The sequence below is a fragment of the Lepidochelys olivacea genome (assembly GCF_965140295.1).
Source record: "Lepidochelys olivacea isolate rLepOli2 genome assembly, chromosome: 1".
NCBI classification, from domain to species: domain Eukaryota; kingdom Metazoa; phylum Chordata; order Testudines; family Cheloniidae; genus Lepidochelys; species Lepidochelys olivacea.
The window spans coordinates 61,164,403-61,184,499 of NC_140411.1; the positions used below are offsets into that span (position 1 = coordinate 61,164,403).

Below are 20,097 nucleotides of genomic sequence, written 5' to 3' on the forward strand. Positions count from 1 at the left end.
TAAAAACATGAATCTCTATAAGCTTAATTATTATTTATTTCCACTAATGGCTATGTGGTAAGAGCTAGCCAACCAGAAATGAGGCAAGATCCCCTGTTGGTCCTGTGTACTGTACATTAGGAGACACCTAAAACCATGGTGGATAAAAATCAATGACTGAAAAAAAAATTTTTTTTTAAATCTGATTTTTTTATTTAAATCGGATTTTTTTGATAAAATGCGTTTTGAGGAAAAAACCTATCTAAAGATAGTTTTAATTAGGATATATTATAACTCAAAGATATTTCATCATGGATTAGGGATTATAAATTCTAATTCTGTAGTATGAGACAATATATTCATGTACTGTTTAAGAAAAGTTTTGTAAATAAATTCCAATAGTTCATGGATTAGGGACCCAATTTTATGAGGTTCTAGGGGCTTCTGTATAGATTATTTAGGTTAATCTTTTCATCTACCCAGTGGGACTCAGTGCTCAGTCTAGAAGATACCAACAGAGATGCTTAGTGTTGCAGTTCTCAAACTGTGGATTTGTGTCTCCAGAGATAACATGCTTGTTAACAGCAAAAATGTTTTAAAATAAACAAATGATATATAGAGGTGAGAAATAACAGACCTCAACCCTATTGTCCCTCTGCAAATTTATGTACACAGAGTGAATCCCTTACCTCTCTCTAAAAGTGCAAAGTTTCAAAAAGTTCAATGAATAGAAGATGGTTGGGGGCAGAATAGATCTGGACAAGGAGAAGAAGTCTGGAGATAAATGTGAGAAGGGAGGGACAGGCAGTGGAAACAAAAGTGAAACGGTTTGAGCAGCATATTCCAGAAGTCACTTGAGGTCTTTCTGAGTGTAGCCTTCATTGATTTGAGATCTACCATACCATTCTCTCACTAGAAGGGAAAACCTATAATGGCAGCAGGCCATAAAAGAGACCCAGTTTGGGAATAAGAACTATTCAAGAAATATATGTTTGCTGATGATGCTTTAAAGAAAGCCACACCAGTGAACTGGTGGAAGTCACTTAAGCACTTGGATTCAGAAACTGTTGAAGTGATAATCTCAGTTTTAACAGCAGTAGCTTCTTCTGCCGGCGTAGAAAGAATATTTGCTTCCTTTGGACTAATTCATTCCAAATTGAGAAATCGCTTGGGACCTGAAAAAGCAGGAGAGCTTGTTTTTCTTTTCCAGATTATGAACAAACAGGAAAATGAAGGTGAAGATGGCTGAGTTAGCTGCAGAAGCCAATATTTTAAGTTTCTCATGATGATCTGGCTGACATAGTTGATTTAATTTTTGTTTTTTAAATATTTCTGTTAACTATTTTAGTTAAAAACAATTTTAACAAAAAAACCCTGATTTTAAAAAACTTGAATGTTTAACTAAATTCAAAATTTCATATTCCTGTTTTGTTAAAATATTATACATTTGCTGTTGAAGAAAAACATCCAGAATACATAATGTTGTTGTTTTAGTTAAATAAAACAATTTAAATGTCTGTCTGGTGAGGTTGTCCTTCTAATAGAGCATGGCAAGAAAATCCTCCAAATATTAATGATTAACCTCTTGCATTGAACATAGTTTACCTCCCAATGACTTCACAACTATCTGCTTCAATTACCTTTGGTAAATGAAATAACCAAACAATCCTTCATTTTCCGATATAGCTGTCAAACTAATCGGAAAAGTTTTTCAAAATAAATCACTTTAAAAATGTATGCGTACCTTCTAAAAACGAAACCTACACCTATCTCTCTGAGTTGTGAAGAATATGTATTAAGGTTTTAACAACCAACCAGAATGCACTTGTATGTAGAAATCCCTGATTGCATCGAGTCTTCCTGACTAGTGATTTCAGTCAGATCCACCCTGCCTCAAACTTTGAGGTATGTTTCAGGATAATTGATGACACAGCTGCTGGGCTGGGTTAGAACAGAAGGATGGGGTATGACAGGGGGGGTGTGGGGGTTTGTTTGTGTTTAGACCCACCCTGTTGTAGCACCACGGCAGTCAGTGACAGCAAGGAAAGCGACTGCAGCCATGCGCCCAGCCCGCGGCCGGGGGCGCAGCAGGCTCCCTGGGTGCGGGATTTCCTCTGAGGCCGTTGGCCGGGCTTGCGCCCGCTCGCACGGGGACAGCCCCGGCCCTGTCCCCACCCCCTCGGGAGCAGGAGGTCGGGGCAGGTCGGAGGCTAGGGCTGGAAGCTGCGCCCAGCGTCTCTCGCTTCCCCGCCCCGCGCGGCAGCCGGGAGCTGTAACTCCGCCGGGCAGCGACGTGAGCCCGCCCGCCGCCGCCGCCGCAGCCGCCGCCCGGGCAGGCGGCCCCGCGACCTGGGCGGCGCCAACAGTCCCCAGCCCGCGCGCGGGGCGGAGCGGCCGGCTGCCCTGCGGGGGCGGCGCCCTGCGCCCCCCAGCCTCACGGGTAAGGGGCCGGGCGGCGGGCAGAGCGGGCTGGGAGCGCAGCAGCGGGGGGCTGCTAATCCGGCGGCGGGACCGGGGCTTGGGACTGTGTGACCGGGGACCTGGGGACAGATAAGGGGGTGCTGATAGGTGGAGGGGGTCGCTGGTTAATGGGGGCCGGGGGCAGGTGGAGGGGGGCGGGGGAGAAGGGGTGCTGGGGGCGGGGGACAGGTGGAGGGGGTGCTGGTTGCTGGGGGTGGGGGACAGGTGGAGGGGGGCGGGGGAGAGGGGTTGCTGGGGGTGGGGGGCAGGTGGAGGGGGCGGGGGAGAGGGGGTGCTGGTTGCTGGGGGTGGGGGGCAGGTGGAGGGGGGCGGGGGAGAGGGGGTGCTGGTTGCTGGGGGTGGGGGGCAGGTGGAGGGGGCGGGGGAGAGGGGGTGCTGGTTGCTGGGGGTGGGGGGCAGGTGGAGGGGGGTGGGGGAGAGGGGGTGCTGGTTGCTGGGGGTGGGGGGCAGGTGGAGGGGGGCGGGGGAGAGGGGGTGCTGGTTGCTGGGGGTGGGGGGCAGGTGGAGGGGGGCGGGGGAGAGGGGGTGCTGGTTGCTGGGGGTGGGGGGCAGGTGGAGGGGGGCGGGGGAGAGGGGGTGCTGGTTGCTGGGGGTGGGGGACAGGTGGAGGGGGGCGGGGGAGAGGGGGTGCTGGTTGCTGGGGGTGGGGGGCGGGGGAGAGGGGGTGCTGGGGGTGGGGGACAGGTGGAGGGGGGCGGGGGAGAGGGGGTGCTGGTTGCTGGGGTGGGGGACAGGTGGAGGGGGGCGGGGGAGAGGGGGTGCTGGTTGCTGGGGGTGGGGGGCGGGGGAGAGGGGGTGCTGGGGGTGGGGTGCTGGTTGCTGGGGGCGGGGGAGAGGGGGTGCTGGTTGCTGGGGGCGGGGGACAGGTGGAGGGGGCGGGGGAGAGGGGGTGCTGGTTGCTGGGGGCGGGGGACAGGTGGAGGGGGCGGGGGAGAGGGGGTGCTGGTTGCTGGGGGCGGGGGACAGGTGGAGGGGGCGGGGGAGAGGGGGTGCTGGTTGCTGGGGGCGGGGGACAGGTGGAGGGGGCGGGGGAGAGGGGGTGCTGGTTGCTGGGGGTGGGGGGCGGGGGAGAGGGGGTGCTAGGGGCGGGGGGCAGGTGGAGGGGGCGGGGGAGAGGGGGTGCTGGTTGCTGGGGGTGGGGGGCGGGGGGCAGGTGGAGGGGGGCGGGGGAGAGGGGGTGCTGGTTGCTGGGGGTGGGGGGCGGGGGAGAGGGGGTGCTGGGGGTGGGGGACAGGTGGAGGGGGGCGGGGGAGAGGGGGTGCTGGTTGCTGGGGGTGGGGGGCGGGGGAGAGGGGGTGCTGGGGGTGGGGTGCTGGTTGCTGGGGGCGGGGGAGAGGGGGTGCTGGTTGCTGGTTGCTGGGGGTGGGGGACAGGTGGAGGGGGCGGGGGAGAGGGGGTGCTGGTTGCTGGGGGTGGGGGGCGGGGGAGAGGGGGTGCTAGGGGCGGGGGGCAGGTGGAGGGGGCGGGGGAGAGGGGGTGCTGGTTGCTGGGGGTGGGGGGCGGGGGGCAGGTGGAGGGGGCGGGGGAGAGGGGGTGCTGGTTGCTGGAGGGGGGGTGCTGATTATTACTGCGCTGTGGGGGTGGAGATGCGGGTTGTGAGTGGGCACCATGTGGCTGCACAGAGGCGTGGCATAGAGCCTGTGACCTGAGGACACCGGCCCTGCAGCTGCAGGTCCCCAGGCTGCTGCTGGTGCGCACAGAGGGAGCCGGGAGGAGGCGAGCTGCTACTAGGGTTAGGTTTAGAAATGATCTAGCCGCATCCCCTATTGCGAAGAGCGAAAACAGTGACTGTTGGGAGGAGCAACGCTGAATCGCTCCTTCCGCCTCATCCCGAGTAGTGCGGGATATGGCTGGGACTGGGAACATCAAGGGCAGCTCTGGCTTCCAAGCCTCTTTCTGTCCCTGTCAGCCTAACCTGGTGCTTGTCCCAAGCCCTCGATTTCCTGCTGCCAATACTGATCAAAGCCTGTTCTGGCCGGGGCCGGGGCTCTTTCTGCACTGGTGGGGCTGGATAAGGGAGGGCTAATGATAAACAGTCACAGCCACACGGTCATTCAGAAGTTGCGCGGAGTGACTCCCCTGGTATACTTGTCAATAGATTGCATCAGCTAATAAGTAGTCAGGCGTGGGTGCTGGGAGAATCGGCCATAAGAAACAAGCAATACTTGTGCGAGACCAAACCTGTTCTTATTGTAAAAGAACAAAAACAAAAAACACCAACCAGACTCCCAGAGGATATACCTGAGGTAGCTCTGACTGCAAACAGTATTCGTGTTAGCTGAATCAGGAGTGTTACAGGAACACAAAGGGTAAAATTTGCTTTTGTTTTCTCCATAATTAGTTCTTACTTTAGCTTGTAAGTATTTTTATAATTTTCTTGCAGGAGACCATGCTTTTGGCTGTTTAGAGTTTGAATATCTTTTGGCAGTAAGATACACAGGAATTTATTTAATGTTTTTATGTGGCTTTCCCCCTAACTTACTGTGTTCTATAAAAAGTTAGTGGCTTTCTCTGGGGGCATAATCCGCCTACTCAATATTTCATATCTCTAGAATCAGTTAATGTTAACTCAGCGCTTGGGGGAAAAAAATACAAGTGGCAAGTAGGAAACTTTACCAGTCAAGTGTGTTTGTGGGCTTGAGCTGTCCATTTCTTAAGAATTTAAACCCTCTGCCCCTGCCCGCCTTTTTTTTATTTTATTTTATTTTTTTCCCCCCTTGATGGTTGCAAAGAATGTGAATGGGTATAGGGCTGTCTGCGGACATTTCCAGTCCTACTGTTGGCTGTTGCTTTCCTAAGGGCAGCAAAGACAAACTGGCCTAATTTCATCAGCTTTAAGTGCTGCTTCTCAGAATCTTTTTACAGTAGTGAAACCATCAGAATCACATCATTCTCACTGTGTTGCTGCTTGGGAAAATTATGAAATGTAGCAGAGTCAAGCTCTGAGGGTGTATCCTCACTACAAAAAAGGATGTGTTTAATACATGCTAGTAGCTAACACATGTTAAAAAGTCCTAGTGTAGACAAGGCAGTTGTAGTTTTAAAATGTATTAGCTGGTTGAGATAACCACGTTTTTGCTAGCGTAGACAAAGCCTGAATTTATTCACAGGAAAATGAGGGTGAGGTACAAGCAGTTGGAACTACGCTTTCTAAATCCCTGTTTTGACAGGCAAAAAGGTGCATTTTCAATCAAGTTTGCTTAACACAATTGAAAAGCCTTCTTTGTTACTCGTTAAGATGCACCACTAACATGCTTGACACCCTCTTAGCTGCCCTGTTGTTGCCAAAAGGTGTGTGTGTGTGGGGATCTAGGCTAGAGTATAGAAGCTAACACTGCTTCGACACGTTAGCTTGCATCTTAACCAGAGTTAAGAGGGCTTTCAATTCAGTTAAACTAATAGGATTGAAAAAACATGCCCTCCTTTTTCTCTGAGAGACAGGGTGGAAGAGGTAATATCTTTTATTGGACCAACTTCTGATCAGGTCTGGGAAAGGTACTCAAGAGTGTCACAGCTAAACACAAAGTTCGTGTAGCATAAATAGTTAATACATATTCTAAGGGACAATTCAAGGTGAAGTGTCCCATTAACATCCTGGCAGTCCTAGGACAAAGAAGAGGGGCTGGTGGGTTACAGAATGTTGTAATGAGGTGCAAATCTAGTATCTTTATTAAAACTGATTTTTAGTGTATAGCAGAGCCATGAATTTAATTTCCCAGGCTCGTTTTTGAAGATGTTGTGCAGGTTTCCTTTGAGGACGTGGACTGACAGACCAGATATGGAGTGGTTGTTTTGTGAAAAGTGTTTCTCCATGGGTAATATGGTGTTTTTGTCTCTTATCATTTTTTCTGTGTGACTTCATTCAACAAGATAGTGATTGTCTGGCTTCACCCAGTAGTTGTTGTTGGGGCATTTAGCACACTGGATGAAGTATATCACATATTGTGATAGGCATGTGTAGGACCCGTGGATCTTGAAAGATGTACTGTGTGGAGTAATGACCATTATAGCAGTGGAGATATGGCTGCAGCTTTTGCAGGGTCTGGTCCCTGAAAAACTTCGAGTTGGTGAGTCTGTGTCTGTAGAGAGCTTGCTCTTGATGATGAAACTGGGGAGTTGTTTGAAGGCAAAAAGGAGAAGGTTCAGGAAAGATTTCTTTCAGGATATAGTTCCCGTCGAGTATGGGTTGTAATTGTTTAATGATACCTCATATGGATCCCAGTGTGGTAGGTGACAACTAGGGGAAAAAAGCCTCCAATCCCACACCCCTCATATTGAAGAAGGTTCTTTAATTGGGATATTGGATGGCCTGTTTTACGATGTGATCTACTTCTCTAGTGGAGTGTCCTTATTTGGTGAAGGCAGTTTTAAGTGTGTTTAGATTTGTGTTCCAGCAGTTCTCCTCAAAACATATTGTGTGGTATCCGAGTGCCTGTCTGTAGATAAGATTTCTTGGTGGGTTTGGGTGGTTACTGGATCTGTGAAGATAAGTGTGGTTATCTGTGAGTTTCTTGTTTATAGTTGTTCCATTGCTGAGGCTGATTGTGGTGTCCAGGAAGTTGATGCTGGTTCAGGAGTGTTCTACAGAGAGTTTAATAGATGGGTGGTGGATGTTGAAGTTGTAGTAGAAATCTATGAGTGAGTTTAGGTCGTCTGTCCAGAGGATGAAAATATCATTGATGTGTCTCAGCTATATCACTGGTTTTCTGGGGTACTTGTCCAGAAATTCTTCCTCAAGGTGGCCCCGTCAGATGAGACCCAGTGGGAGGTAAAGGATGAGAAACCTGTTTACTTCCAAGAGCTGGGATTTCAAGCTTCATTCATCTGTTAGCTAAAGATGGATACAAAAAATAGGGTCCTCTTCCTGAGAGAATCCCAGAACCACCAAGGCAACTATGGGGTAGGGTTTCTCCAGGGCATTGCTTCTGCCCCTTGTAGGTGGGGTTCCCTCATCTTCCATATCAGCCTCTGCCTAGCATGTGTTTCTGGTAAATTTGATATGCTGGTTAAATCAGCTGTGAGTAATGTTTCAGCAATTACTTTGATCAATATGTTCTAACTAAAATGTTTAACAGATGAAAAAAATAAGCCTCTTCCAAAATTATGCTTAAAGAGCTGCTGACTCTTCCTAATTTTAGGTGCTCAGATTCCATGGTGATGAGTGCAGCATAAATGGCAAGGCTCATGGGAAAACTTGGAAAAAAATCCCAAATATTACATTTACGAACAGATATGCAGACAATTGTCTGTGCAGATCTGTCTTCTTTAGATAACTGAAAGTGTAAGAAAAAATATTCACTTTCTTTTTCGCCAGTTCCGCCCCCCATGAAATTCAGTAAAATGGATATTTTCACATTGAAAGCACGCAAACATGAATTTTAGCATCTGTCCACTTCAAAGCTGCCTTCGCTTCAAAATGGATCTTGTTCTATGTGATAATATATTATTTATTTAATGTGGTGGTCAATTTTTAGTGAAAGAATTCACACAAAAAAGTAAGGGCCCAATTCTGCTACTCTTATTCATGAATAGTACCTTCCTTTGACAATTCGTCCTGTTGACTTAATTTGACTACTCATAGAAGTAAAGTATTCAGAATGAGACACATGGTGGAATTGGGTCCTGAGTAAATTTTCACATACATAATGACATTTAAGAATTCCGTACTTGAGTATTTTTCCATTTTATTATAAATGTTTCATACGCATCTATACTAGGTTCATTATTTGCATGAACAAACATTGGACTATATACACTGCTGTATGAGCGGGTGTGACTACTGAAGTAGCACCTGCTTTATACCAGGGCTGAACCTGGCCTACTCGGCTTTATAAAGATGAACAGTGATCCTTATCAGAAGATACTTAAGCATATATCAAAGGATATTTCTGCAACATAATTTTCTTATGTTAGCTTTTTTTTAAGGCCCTGATCCTGCAAATACTTATGCACATTTAATTATATGTATTTGAATAGTTCCTTTGAAGCCGGTGGGTAAAGTTATGCATTTATATAAGCATCACGGTCTTAGATTGTAATCTGAAGTCTTGAAACTGTTTGAATTTATTTGTAAAAGACAGCACATATCTGTGGCACTGTACAAATATTAATAGATACTGGAGCATAGAGTTGGACTTCGGTAACAGTTGATCTGGTTTAATTTTATCTTCCTCAGTGTTTCTAAGACTTTCAATATTCTTACTTTGTATTCTATTGTATGTAAAGTAAAGATTATATTATCCTGTTTAACTATAAAATAAACCAGCTTTTGAACTTACACAAAGCTCTTCTTTCCCAGACCTGAAGAAGACCTCTGTAAGCCCAAAAGCTTGTCTCTCTTACCAACAGAAATTGATACAATAAAAGATACTACCTCACCTACTTTGTGTCTCTAATAATTTATTTAAAAATTTTTATTGGAACATGATCTCTCTATCATCTAATGCCTTCTTGTAAGGTCAGTCAGTTTCACTTAAAGGGCTACATAGTGCTGTGGAATAGATATGTGGGTGGCAGAATTTGATATTTATATTTTAGATGGATAATACTGATGTTTACTTTTAAGCATTTGTTTTTATTGATTTTACATTTTCACAGTTGTGGGAATTGGTGAGGAATCAGACAATAATTATTTCCTGAGAGTAGACATTGAGATTCAAAAAGTTAAAGCTTTGTGACCATTAAAAGACAAATTGTGGACATCGTGTCAATGTACAAAGTAAATATTCTTAAATAAAACTCTAAGTTCTCAAGCAGCATTTTTCTTATTTTGCCTAGCTGTAAATTTTGATTATCATTGATGGAAATAATTTTGTCAGTTTGTGTGTACATGACGAAATTGACATTTACTGACAAACCTCTAATCCTTCCAAGTCATATATATTTATATATAATATAACATTTTTTTTAAAAGATTGTATCATGCCACAGACTTATTTTTTTAAACAGACTCTCATTGGTTGTACTAAGGTGTTCTGAGTTCAATAGGTATGATACAATAGTGCCCTAAGGCTTAATCTACAATAGATTTTTTTTCTAAAAAATTTCCACTGTTTTAACATTGATGCTGTCCACATGTGGTAGCAAACAAGGCTGCATTAAGGCACTCTAGCCCCTTGGGCACATTCCATATGGGTATAGAAGTAGATTGCAGAATTAAGATGAGGGTGTGCTATTCAGACCACTTGGAGCTATTGTTTTAGCTGTTTTCAGACATTAATTACACCAGGTCACGTTTTCAAGCTTTTTTTTTTTTTTTTTTTTTGCTATCAGGAGGGCTAGAAACATTTTTCTAATGTGAAAATGGAGACTGATCTCTTCATGTGACTCTAGGAGACAGGACCCTGTAATGCCTATTCCTTAATCCAGCCCTGGTACTAGCTGGGAGTGCTACTGTAGGTTGGTGGACAGTATATTAACAGCTGCATAGTATATCTGTTCTGAACTGCAGTTTATATTGTGTACAAATACTGTGAGTGCAGGTGGGGAAAGGATAGCTATAACTGCTAAATCTTAAAGAAGCACAAAATCTTATTTATAGATATCCTGGGCAAAAAGCAAGAGTTGAAATACACAACAAACAGTTGTTTCTAGAATAATAGAAGTTAGAGGGAGAGAGACTGGCTGTTCCAATAAGTCTTTTTCTATCTCTTAGCCCAGGCAGGTTCTAAATTAAATGTTTTCCAAAGGTTTCCATGAAGCAGCAATCATAAGGTCTCAAAGTTAAACACTTGCCTAAGGAAAAACTAGCTTACCTTAAACAAGCTTTGCACTATCAAATTCCCTTAGCAGAGTTAGCTTTACATTAAATTTTGAGAAAAGAAGAAAAATATTATGTTGTCATGTCCATTACCAGTACATCCCACATCCTTTAAATATAAAGGAGACTGAGTACGGAACCTGAATTTTTAAACAACTATTTTTATTTATAAAAAATGAAACATTAAGGCCATGTCTACACTTGCACTTTTGTTGGCAAAACTTACGTTGCTCAGGTGTGTGAAAAACCCACACCCCTGACCTATATAAGTTACACTGATAGAAGTACTGGTGCAGACAATGCTATATTGGCAAGAGATGCTCTTCAACCGACATAGCTACCACCGCTCATTGGGGGTGGCTTAATTATGTTGATGGGAGAGCTCTCTCCCGTCAGCATAGAGCAGCTACATGGAAGATTTTGCAGCTGCATCTGTACAGCTGTGCCACTGTAAGGTCTCTAGTGTAGACATAGCCTAATTGTAGGGAAACTCTTATTATGATTGAGTCGTTTCTCTTTGTATAATGAAAATATAGTCTAAACCCATCCGATGTTCATGTCACATTTCTGAAAATGTCATTAATCTATCCTTAGTAATACAGGTTTTTTTTGTTCTGAGTATGTGTAAACTGTTTGAATTAGAAAGATGCTCATTTAACCTTTCATTGTTAGTACTCCATTGTGCTTGGTAGTAAATGAGAAGGTTAGAAACTGCACAACAGTCAAGTGTTACCAGTACATAAAGATTTGTCTGTATTTAAAGACTGCAAAACAAAATGAAAGCATGATTAATTTAGTAATTGTTATCACCTTTTCTCAATTGCTTCCAGGTAGTTTAAAATAAATGAAGATTTTCCCATCATGTCTTTCCATACAGGATCAGTAACTAGCTACTGTAGAACACAGGCCTTCAAACAGTTAAGTGCTCAAGAGGTAAAGCAAGATGTTGTTGGTTCCTTTTTTATTAACTGGAAATCATCTTATCGCTTTTCATTGAATAGATGCTATATCCTTAAACTGCTTTTGGTTTCATGATGAACTTGGACTTTAAGCCCAACACAGATGGAAAACCAAATTATTATTTATTTTATGAAAATTGGTTTTACTAAAATTTTACTAAAATTGGTTGTGACTAGTTTGTTTTGATTACAACTGTGCATTGTGTACCTCTGTTAGGTTTGGACATTGACTTCAGATAACTCATTTATGACTTTACAGTAAAATTGTATCTAACTAAAATATTTGTTTGATAATTAAACATATCTAAGAGAGTTTCCCTTTTCAAGCTTTTTCCAAAACCTGAAATATTATCTCATTTAAGTGGGAGTTGTTTTGAAAGTAATTAAAATCTCTTATCTATATTCTGAGACTAGTAACTGCTTCTGATAAGATCTAACAGGCATCATCTTAGAGTAAAATTATACTCAGTGTAAATGACAGGTTTCAGAGTAGCAGCCGTGTTAGTCTGTATTCGCAAAAATAAAAGGAGTACTAGTGGCACCTTAGAGACTAACCAATTTATTTGAGCATAAGCTTTCATGAGCTACAGCTCACTTCATCGGATGTATTCAGTGGAAAATACAGTGAGGAGATTTATATACACACAGAACATGAAAAAATGGGTGTTATCATACACACTTATCATACATACTGTAAGGAGAATGATCACTTAAGATGAGCTATTACCAGCAGGAGAGCCGGGTGTGGGGGGGGAAGAAAACCTTTTGTACTGATAATCAAGGTGGGCCATTTCCAGCAGTTAACAGGAACATCTGAGGAACGGGGTAGGGGTGGGGGTGTGTGTGTGGGAGAAATAAACATGGGGAAATAGTTAACTTAGGCTTGAAGAGAGACTGGGAGTGGATGTGTCATTACACAAAGTAAAACTATTTCAAATAAATTGGTTAGTCTCTAAGGTGTCACAAGTACTCCTTTTCTATTTCCCCATGTTTATTCCCCCCACCCCCCACCCGTTCCTCAGACGTTCCTGTTAACTGCTGGAAATGGCCGACCTTGATTATCACTACAAAAGGTTTTCTTCCCCCTCCGCTTTCCCCCCCCAGTAATAACTCATCTTAAGTGATCACTCTCCTTACAGTGTGTATGATGATACCCATTTTTTCATGTTCTGTGTGTATATAAATCTCCTCACTGTATTTTCCACTGAATGCATCCGATGAAGTGAGCTGTAGCTCATGAAAGCTTATGCTCAAATAAATTGGTTAGTCTCTAAGGTGCCACTAGTACTCCTTTTCATTCAGTGTAAATGTTATAGTTGTAGAATACTTGCAGTAAGGTGTGGTGTTGACTTGTGTGATGATTAGGGCATTAGTATCCTAAAAGGCAACGCTTCTTTATTGCATAACTGATTAATAATGAGTATTGAAAAATAACTTTTAATCAAACTAACTGATTGCTAAATATTTATGTTCCTATAAGAAATGTTGGGCTTGATAATGCTGGTTTATAGTATGTATGTATGTATTAAATATGACATGTTTGGAAATGTCAGTTTTTAAAAATTCTTGTGAAAAAGGGTCTAAAGCAAATCAGATGTTTAACAGAATATTTTCCTAACCTTTTAGGTTATTGAATTCTGAATATGTCAAGCATAACATAATATGTCATTGTCCCCAGTAACTATTCTCCAGATAAAATGGAAATACTTCAGTTTTGATTTGGATACCTGTTCCTTCCCAGATTCCAAAGGAGCTTTGCTTTGATCTTTAAACTAACCAGACTGTTGTCTGCTGTCAGGCTCTGGTGCAGCTTATTTAGTTTAAAAACAGTATGTATCTTAGCAGCTTCTCCCTTCCAACTATTAGTTTACAAGAATTACAGTTCCTCTTTCTTTTCTTAATACTTTCAGTGTTATGCCAGTATGTTTTTAAACATCTTAATTCAACACAAACTGAGGACCTATTCGTGTAAACGGCACATGCTTAACTTTACCATGAGTAGTTACATTGAAATAAATAATATTCACTGTAGTAGAATTAGAATGTGCATAAGTGTCAGCAGGATTGAGGCCTAAGAAAACAGGATTTCTTTCTCTTCCCCTTAGATATTTTGTTCCCCCCCCCCCCGCCAACACATTTTAATAACTTTGTTTTCTCAAAAATAACTAAAAATAAAATAGTTGTATTGGCCATTACATTTGTGAAGCATGTCAGTTTTTGTTGCCAGTCCTGAACTGTTATGTTGTTGTGACCTAAACAATGGAAATGCAACAATATTACAGTGGGTGAGAGATTAGAGCATTTTTGTAACACAGGTTTGACTAAACTCTGTCTTTCTCTGCAGTGCTTAATAAAACATTGTGCATTGTTCTCCTGAGAGACCTCCATAATCCGATTGTCTTTATTTATTTGTTTTGGTTTTTTGTCTTAGTTGACCAAGCAAAGCAATAAGGTAACTGTCTCCGAGTCAGTGTATTCATCGAATGCTACAGTGTTTGCCCCAGCAAGGATTAGCTGTCTTACTCAGACACCTCAAATTTCAGATCTCTCAGGTATGATTTTTATAATCGATTTTTCTAACTTATATTCTTAACTGTTGATTGCATGGCATGATAGTCAGCCTATTAATAGAAATGGTAGATATTTGTATAGTCCTTTAATTACCGAGAGCTAACTGACTGAAAATGAAAATTTATTTGTTGGCTGTTGAGATGAGTCAGTACAAAAGTGCCTCCTTCACTCTGCCTCGCTTCCTTGCCTTGAGAAGAATCTGCCATCCATTCTGGTCAGAACAGCAATCAGAGTGCTCAAAAGGTAAAATGAATGCTTCTTCCCATGAATAATCTGAATGGTATTTGAAAATAAAGACTTTGCCCTTACTCATGCAAGTAGTAATAATTTTGTTGACTTCAACAGGCTACTAGCTTGAATACAATTTGCAAGATGAAGCCATTAGTAGGAATACACTAGTTGTAATTTCAAAACTTGAGCTTAAAATAACACTTCTGATGTTGGCAACATAGGAGCCCAGAGTAAAGATGAAAGTTTATAATGGTGGATTAGCCCGTCTATGACCAAAAAGAAGGATTTTAGCCAGTGCTGACCCAGAATAAAACCCAAACATTGTAAACACTCAATTTTGAGGCAACAATCACATTACTTCTACTTGGACAGTCTCTTCCATTGTTCACTTAAGCTTTGCTTTAAATGATGTGGATAGAAAGCTGGAGAAATCAGTAGAGAACATTGAAAGTCTCACAAGAATCTCTTTGTCATTATTGCTGTAGTGCCTAGGAGCCCTACTTATGGGGAGGACTCCATTGTACCAGACGCTATACAAACACAGAATGAAAAGACGCTGCCTGCCCAAAGAGTTTACAATCTAAGTATAAGACAAGAAACATCAGATGGATACAGGCAGATGGGAGTAGAAGGAAACCATGAGACAATGTTGGTCAGTGTGATAGGCAGTAGTACCAATGGCCTAACTGATTTTTTGTAGGCATCCTGGCTAAGAGTTTTAAGACGGTAGGTCTGCACATGTTTATGGGGAGCGCCTCCCAAGCATGAGTGGCAGCAAAGAAACAAAGGAGGGAGAAAGCACAAAAGTTCTTGTTTTAAACTTTAACAAGTGGATTATAGAAGCTGACATCATGGGCCGAGTGGATGCAGGAATCAATATGGTTGGAAAATAACTGGTTGGAAAACAGTTCCCAGAGAATAGTTATCAGTGGTTCACAGTCATGCTGGAAGGGCATCACAAGTGGGGTCCCACAGGGATCGGTTCTGGTCTGGTTCTGTTCAATATCTTCATCAAAGATTTAGATAATGGCATAGAGAGTATACTTATAAAGTTTGTGGATGATACCAAGCTGGGAGGGGTTGCAAACGCTTTGGAGGATTGGATTAAAATTCAAAATGATCTGGAGAAATGGTCTGAAGTAAATAGGATGAAATTCAATAGGGACAAATGCAAAGTACTCCACTTAGGAAGGAACAATCATTTGCACACATACAAAATGGGAAATGACTGCCTTGGAAGGAGTACTGCGTGAAGGAATCTGGGGCTCATAGTGGACCCCAAGCTAAATATGAGTCAACAGTGTAACATTGTTGCAAAAAAAGCGAACATCATTCTGGGATGTATTAGCAGGAGTATTATAAGCAAGACATGAGAAGTAATTCTTCTGTTCTACTCCGTGCTGATTAGGGCTCAACTGGAGTATTGTGGCCAGTTCTGGGTGCCACATTTCAGAAAAGATGTGGACAAATTGGAGAGAGTCCAGAGAAGAGCAACAAAAATGATTAAAGGTCTAGAAAACATGACGTATGTATGAGGGAAGATTGAAAAAATTGCATTTGATTAGTCTGGAAAAGAGAAGACTGAGAGGGAACATAACAGTTTTCAAGTACATAAAAGGTCATTACAAGAAGGAGGAAGAAAAATTGTTCTTAACCACTGAGGATAGGACAAGAAGCAATGGGCTTAAATTGCAGCAAGGGCCATTTAGGTTGGACATTAGGAAAAACTTCTTAACTGTCAGGGTGGTTAAGCACTGGAATAAATTGCCTAGGGAGGTTGTGGAATCTCCATAATTGGAGATTTTTAAGAGCAGGTTGGACAAACACCTGTCGGGGTGGTCTGGATAATGCTTTGTCCTGCCGTGAGTTCAGGGGACTGGACTAGATGACCTCTTGAGGTCCCTTCCAGTTCTATGATTCTATGTCAATAGTAAATGAGAGATGATAGGTAGGAGGAAGTGTAGACCATGAAGGGCCTTGAAAGTGAAGACCTGCTGCCCCCCTTCCCCCACAGGGCACACAGAGATGTGCCAGCAGCAGGGCTAAGGCGGCTCCCTGCCCACTCTGCCTCCTTCCCACCGTGCCGCTTTGCTCCCAGAAGCAGCTGGCATGTTCCAGCATCCCTGGGGGTAAGTGTGTGTGTGTGTGGGGGTGTCTGCATGCTGCCCCCGCCCCGAACGCTGACTCCACAGCTCCCATTGGCTGGGAACTGCAGCCAATGGGAGCTGCGGGGGAGGTGCCTGCAGGCAGCAGTGCATGGAGACCCCTTGCCCCTCCCCCCCCCCAACCTAGGAGCCTCTGCCAGAGGGATGTGTGCACCAGTCGCTTTTGGGAGCCGCACCGTCCAAGGTAAGCATTGCCCCCTACTCCCCTCCTGTACCCCTGCCCCAGCCCAGAGCCCTCACTCCTCCTCCTGTACCCCAACCCCCTGCCCCAGCCCAGAGCCCAGACCCAAACTTCCTGCCAGAGCCCTCACCCCTCTTTCCGCATTCCTGCTCCAGCCGAGTGCCCACACCCAGCACCCAAACTTCCTCCCAGTGCCTGCCCCCCCACCACCTCCTGCACCCCAACCCCCTGCCCCAATCTAGGTTCCTCACTTTATTTTCATTTACTTCACATTACTTATAATATAAGAGGAGGATGAAGAAAGAAAGAATGAAAAATGGAGTGGGGTGGGGGAGGAGATAAGACAGCATGTTATTTTTCTTGGCTGGGTCCTGAAAATGAAGCTGCACACAGAGCCCCACTAATTCTAAATCCGATACTACTTCTGACAGGCCAAGGAGAATGAGGATGGAGTGCTAGTTCTGAGATTTGGCTAAGAAGAGGCCACTAGAGACTTTGAGAGAGGTTTCAGTGGAGTGCAAGGAGCAAAAACCAGACTTGAAAAGGTCTTGGGATGGAATTGCGGGAGAGGAGCTCCAGACAGCAATTGTACAGACAGCAGGTTCAATGAGTTTAGAGATGAACCGGGGAAGGGAGATGGGGCAGTAGTTGGAGAGAAAAATCGGTTGAAGGGTGGGAGAGACTAAAGCATGTTTGTATTGTGAGCGGAAAGAACCAGTGAGAGTGAGAGGTTAAGGAGAAGAGTAAGGAAGGAGATGAGTGAGGGCAAGGGCTACCAGAAGATGGGATAGGGTGAGGTCACTCATGGAAGTGGAGAGAGTGCGGGAGGTGAGCAGGCAAAAACCTACATCTGTTACAGAGGAGAAGATGGAGAGAGCTGTAGGAGGGAAAGGGTAAGGCCATGCCATATGTAGTTAATTTTCTCATGCAAGAAATTGGTGAGATTCTATATGGGGCAAGAAGTAGAGGGAGGAGGAGAAGGTTTGAGGAGTGAGTCAAAGATGGCAAAAAAGCACTAGGATTGTGAGTGTGGGATTCAATTAAATTGGATAAGTAGAACTGTTTACTTAGGATGATGGCAGAACTGAAGGAGGAGAGAACGAATTTATAGTGGAGGAAGTCAGTCTGGTCATTGGGATTTTCACCTGAGATGCTCCACAGTACAAAAGCCAGATTAAAGGAAGAGGCTGTTGGGGGATGAGCCAGGGCTGGCGGTTGGCAGGCAGAACTTGTGATTGGAAAGACTGGCAAAAGAGTCAGAGGTAGAGGAGAGGCTGTATTTTGAATATTTTGTCTTCTATGGAGGATGATGTGCATATGGGGAGAGAGACATGCAAGTGCAACCTATTAAAGTTATCAAACTATGCCCCCCCGCCCCCCCCCCCCCGGAAAACAAATACAAGTATAGTAGAACCTCAGCGTTATGAACATCTCAGGAATGGAGGCTGTTTGTAACTCAGAAATGTTTGCAACTCTGAACAAAATGCTATTGTGGTTCTTTCAAAAGTTTACAAGTGAATGTTGAATTAATACAGCGTTGAAACTTTACTAGGCAGAAGAAAAATGCTGCTTTCCCTTTATGTAACACAGTACTGTACTGTATTTGCTTTTGTGTGTATGTTTCTGCTGCTGCCAGATTGTGTACTTCCGGTTCCAAATGAGGTGGGTGGTTAACTGGTCAGTTCATAACTCTGGTGTTTGTAACTCTGCGGTTCTACTGTATTGCCCTTTTTTGAAAGTCTTTTAGCTTTCAGTCCCTGTCTCTTTGAGTCTATGCTGCTTAAGGAACAAATCACTAGCAACGTGATTTCCGCAAGCAGTGGGATCAGTTCATTAATGTTTAGCAGTTTTTCAGATGCACCTTAGATTTCTCTTCTGAGAAGTGCTTTTACAATATTGAGGCTGCTAGGCTGAGCAAAGTGGCTAGGAGTTCTCTTAGAGTCCCTAAATTAGTAAACTCTCTTATCTAACAAACAATTCCAGCACATACTGGCTCCCAGTTGAGTGGGCCTTAGTGAGATTTGTTGCCAGTTGTTTTTAGTTGAGATTCATTTCCTGACAATGTCCAAGGAGACAACTCTTGGACAAAGGTCTCCCAGACTTGCCACTCTGTTCCGCTTGTGGTACTTGGCATTCCCTCTGGTCCTAATAAATCGCCCTTTGCTCTGGATATGAATCTTGCTGTTTGCACCTATTCTCAGACTTTCACAATCAACTTATCTGCCTTCAATGAGACACATGCCCATTTCTTTGTCATGTGAGGTCTGATAACTTATCTCGTAACATCCACCACATGACAAGGCCCTTCATTTAATGACTGATGGTAAGTTTTTGCTAAATTTCTTGATGAAGAAATGTGTCTGGTTCTACAATTCCATAATTTGTAGTAATTGATTGCAGTGCATACTAGTACATCATACTCATGATGTCAGACCTGCTTTTAAAAATCTTAACCAAATTCTTCTCTGTTCTGTTGACCTCCAACTTTGCAGTAATTCACTTAAAATTGTGAAATTGTAGCATATAGAGCTTTTGATTCCTTCCAAGGAACTCTGTGTGTTAGTTATTTGTTAAGGGTCCAGACAAAATGCTGCTGCCATTCTGAATAATGGTTTCATGGTAATTCTGGCCTTGTCTTGTCTGGGATTGAAAGGAACACATTCTAAAATTTGGTGTAGGCTGAGCAGTGTAGTCTTTAACCTGTGCTAAGCTAGCTGAGCCAGTATTGGGCCCATACTTTCGGTTGTTGTTTCCTCTGGATCCAGCAGAAGTATGAATGAGTGGGAAGGCTGGCTGCAGTGAAAGCATCATATGCCTTTGCTTTCTGTCCCCACCAGCTGGGATCTTGTCTGGATCCAGCAGGAGTATCAGTGAGTGGGGAAGTGTTTCAAGAAAGGTAATTTTTTCTATGAAAGAAAGCACATCAGAAATGTGAAGGTTCTTGTAAAAGTACTCTGTAGATATCCATTGCTGCTTTTTTTTTTTCTTTCTTTTCTTTTTTTTTTAAGTGGAGTGGATTCTGTCATATTTTATTCTTCAAAAATAATTCCTTATAAAGATCTCAACTTGGTGCTTGTTTCCATCTATTTGCAGACTCAATAAGTGCCTTTGTAAAAATGACATTTGCAACTGTAAAGAATATAAATGAAAGTTTAAATTCTAAATATTACACCTTTCATTACCCTCTTTGTTTAGCGGGAATCTTTCTTGCCGGTTGTCTACACTTATAGTGTTGCAGTGGTTGTAGAGGGAGAACTTCTCCCATCAGCATAGGTACTCCATCCCCCCAGTAGACAGTAGCTATGTTGACATAGTACTGTCTGTACAGGGGGTTAAGTTAGTATAACTGCATTGCTAAGGGATGTGAATATTCCATACCCCTGAGCAACACAGTTATATTGACATAAGTCTGTAGTGTAGACCAGCCTAAGTCCTGCCAGTGAGTTTCAATGGCTTGGTGAAGACTCTAGCACTTCATGTTCTTTTTTGACACAATGTATACTGTATGACTCCTCTGCCTTTTGTAGTAATCTGTATTCTTCTGCCTTGCGAAACTGTTAAGTTCCATTCTTGCCTTAATGCAGGAGATAGTGTAAGGACTGGAGCATTGTGTGTGTGGTTTTTGTTGTTTGTTTTTCCCCTGTTCAGGATTTCCTGAAGGCTCTTTCTTTTCAGCTCACATGTAGTTTCCAAAAATGACACATGGGAACATATTGGGACAACCAACCACAGTTTAAATGTATCATAAAGGGAAGGGTAAACACCTTTAAA

General features: G+C 43.4%; 1 protein-coding gene across 2 annotated transcripts in view; it reads left to right on the forward strand.

Annotated features, from left to right (window-relative positions):
* Positions 1-2,300: 2,300 nt before the first annotated feature.
* RUBCNL (rubicon like autophagy enhancer) overlaps positions 2,301-20,097 on the forward strand; it is a 52,121-nt gene continuing 34,324 nt past the window's right edge. Inside the window, exons 1-3 of one of the 2 annotated variants that reach the window (XM_084647513.1) lie at positions 2,301-2,419; positions 11,050-11,152; positions 13,610-13,730. In XM_084647513.1, the coding sequence (XP_084503639.1) occupies positions 11,081-11,152; positions 13,610-13,730 (193 nt within the window). In that variant the 5' untranslated portion in view covers positions 2,301-2,419; positions 11,050-11,080. Of the gene's footprint in view, positions 2,420-4,218; positions 4,770-11,049; positions 11,153-13,609; positions 13,731-20,097 lie in introns of those variants that run through there. The other variant, XM_084647512.1, reaches the window with a different exon arrangement.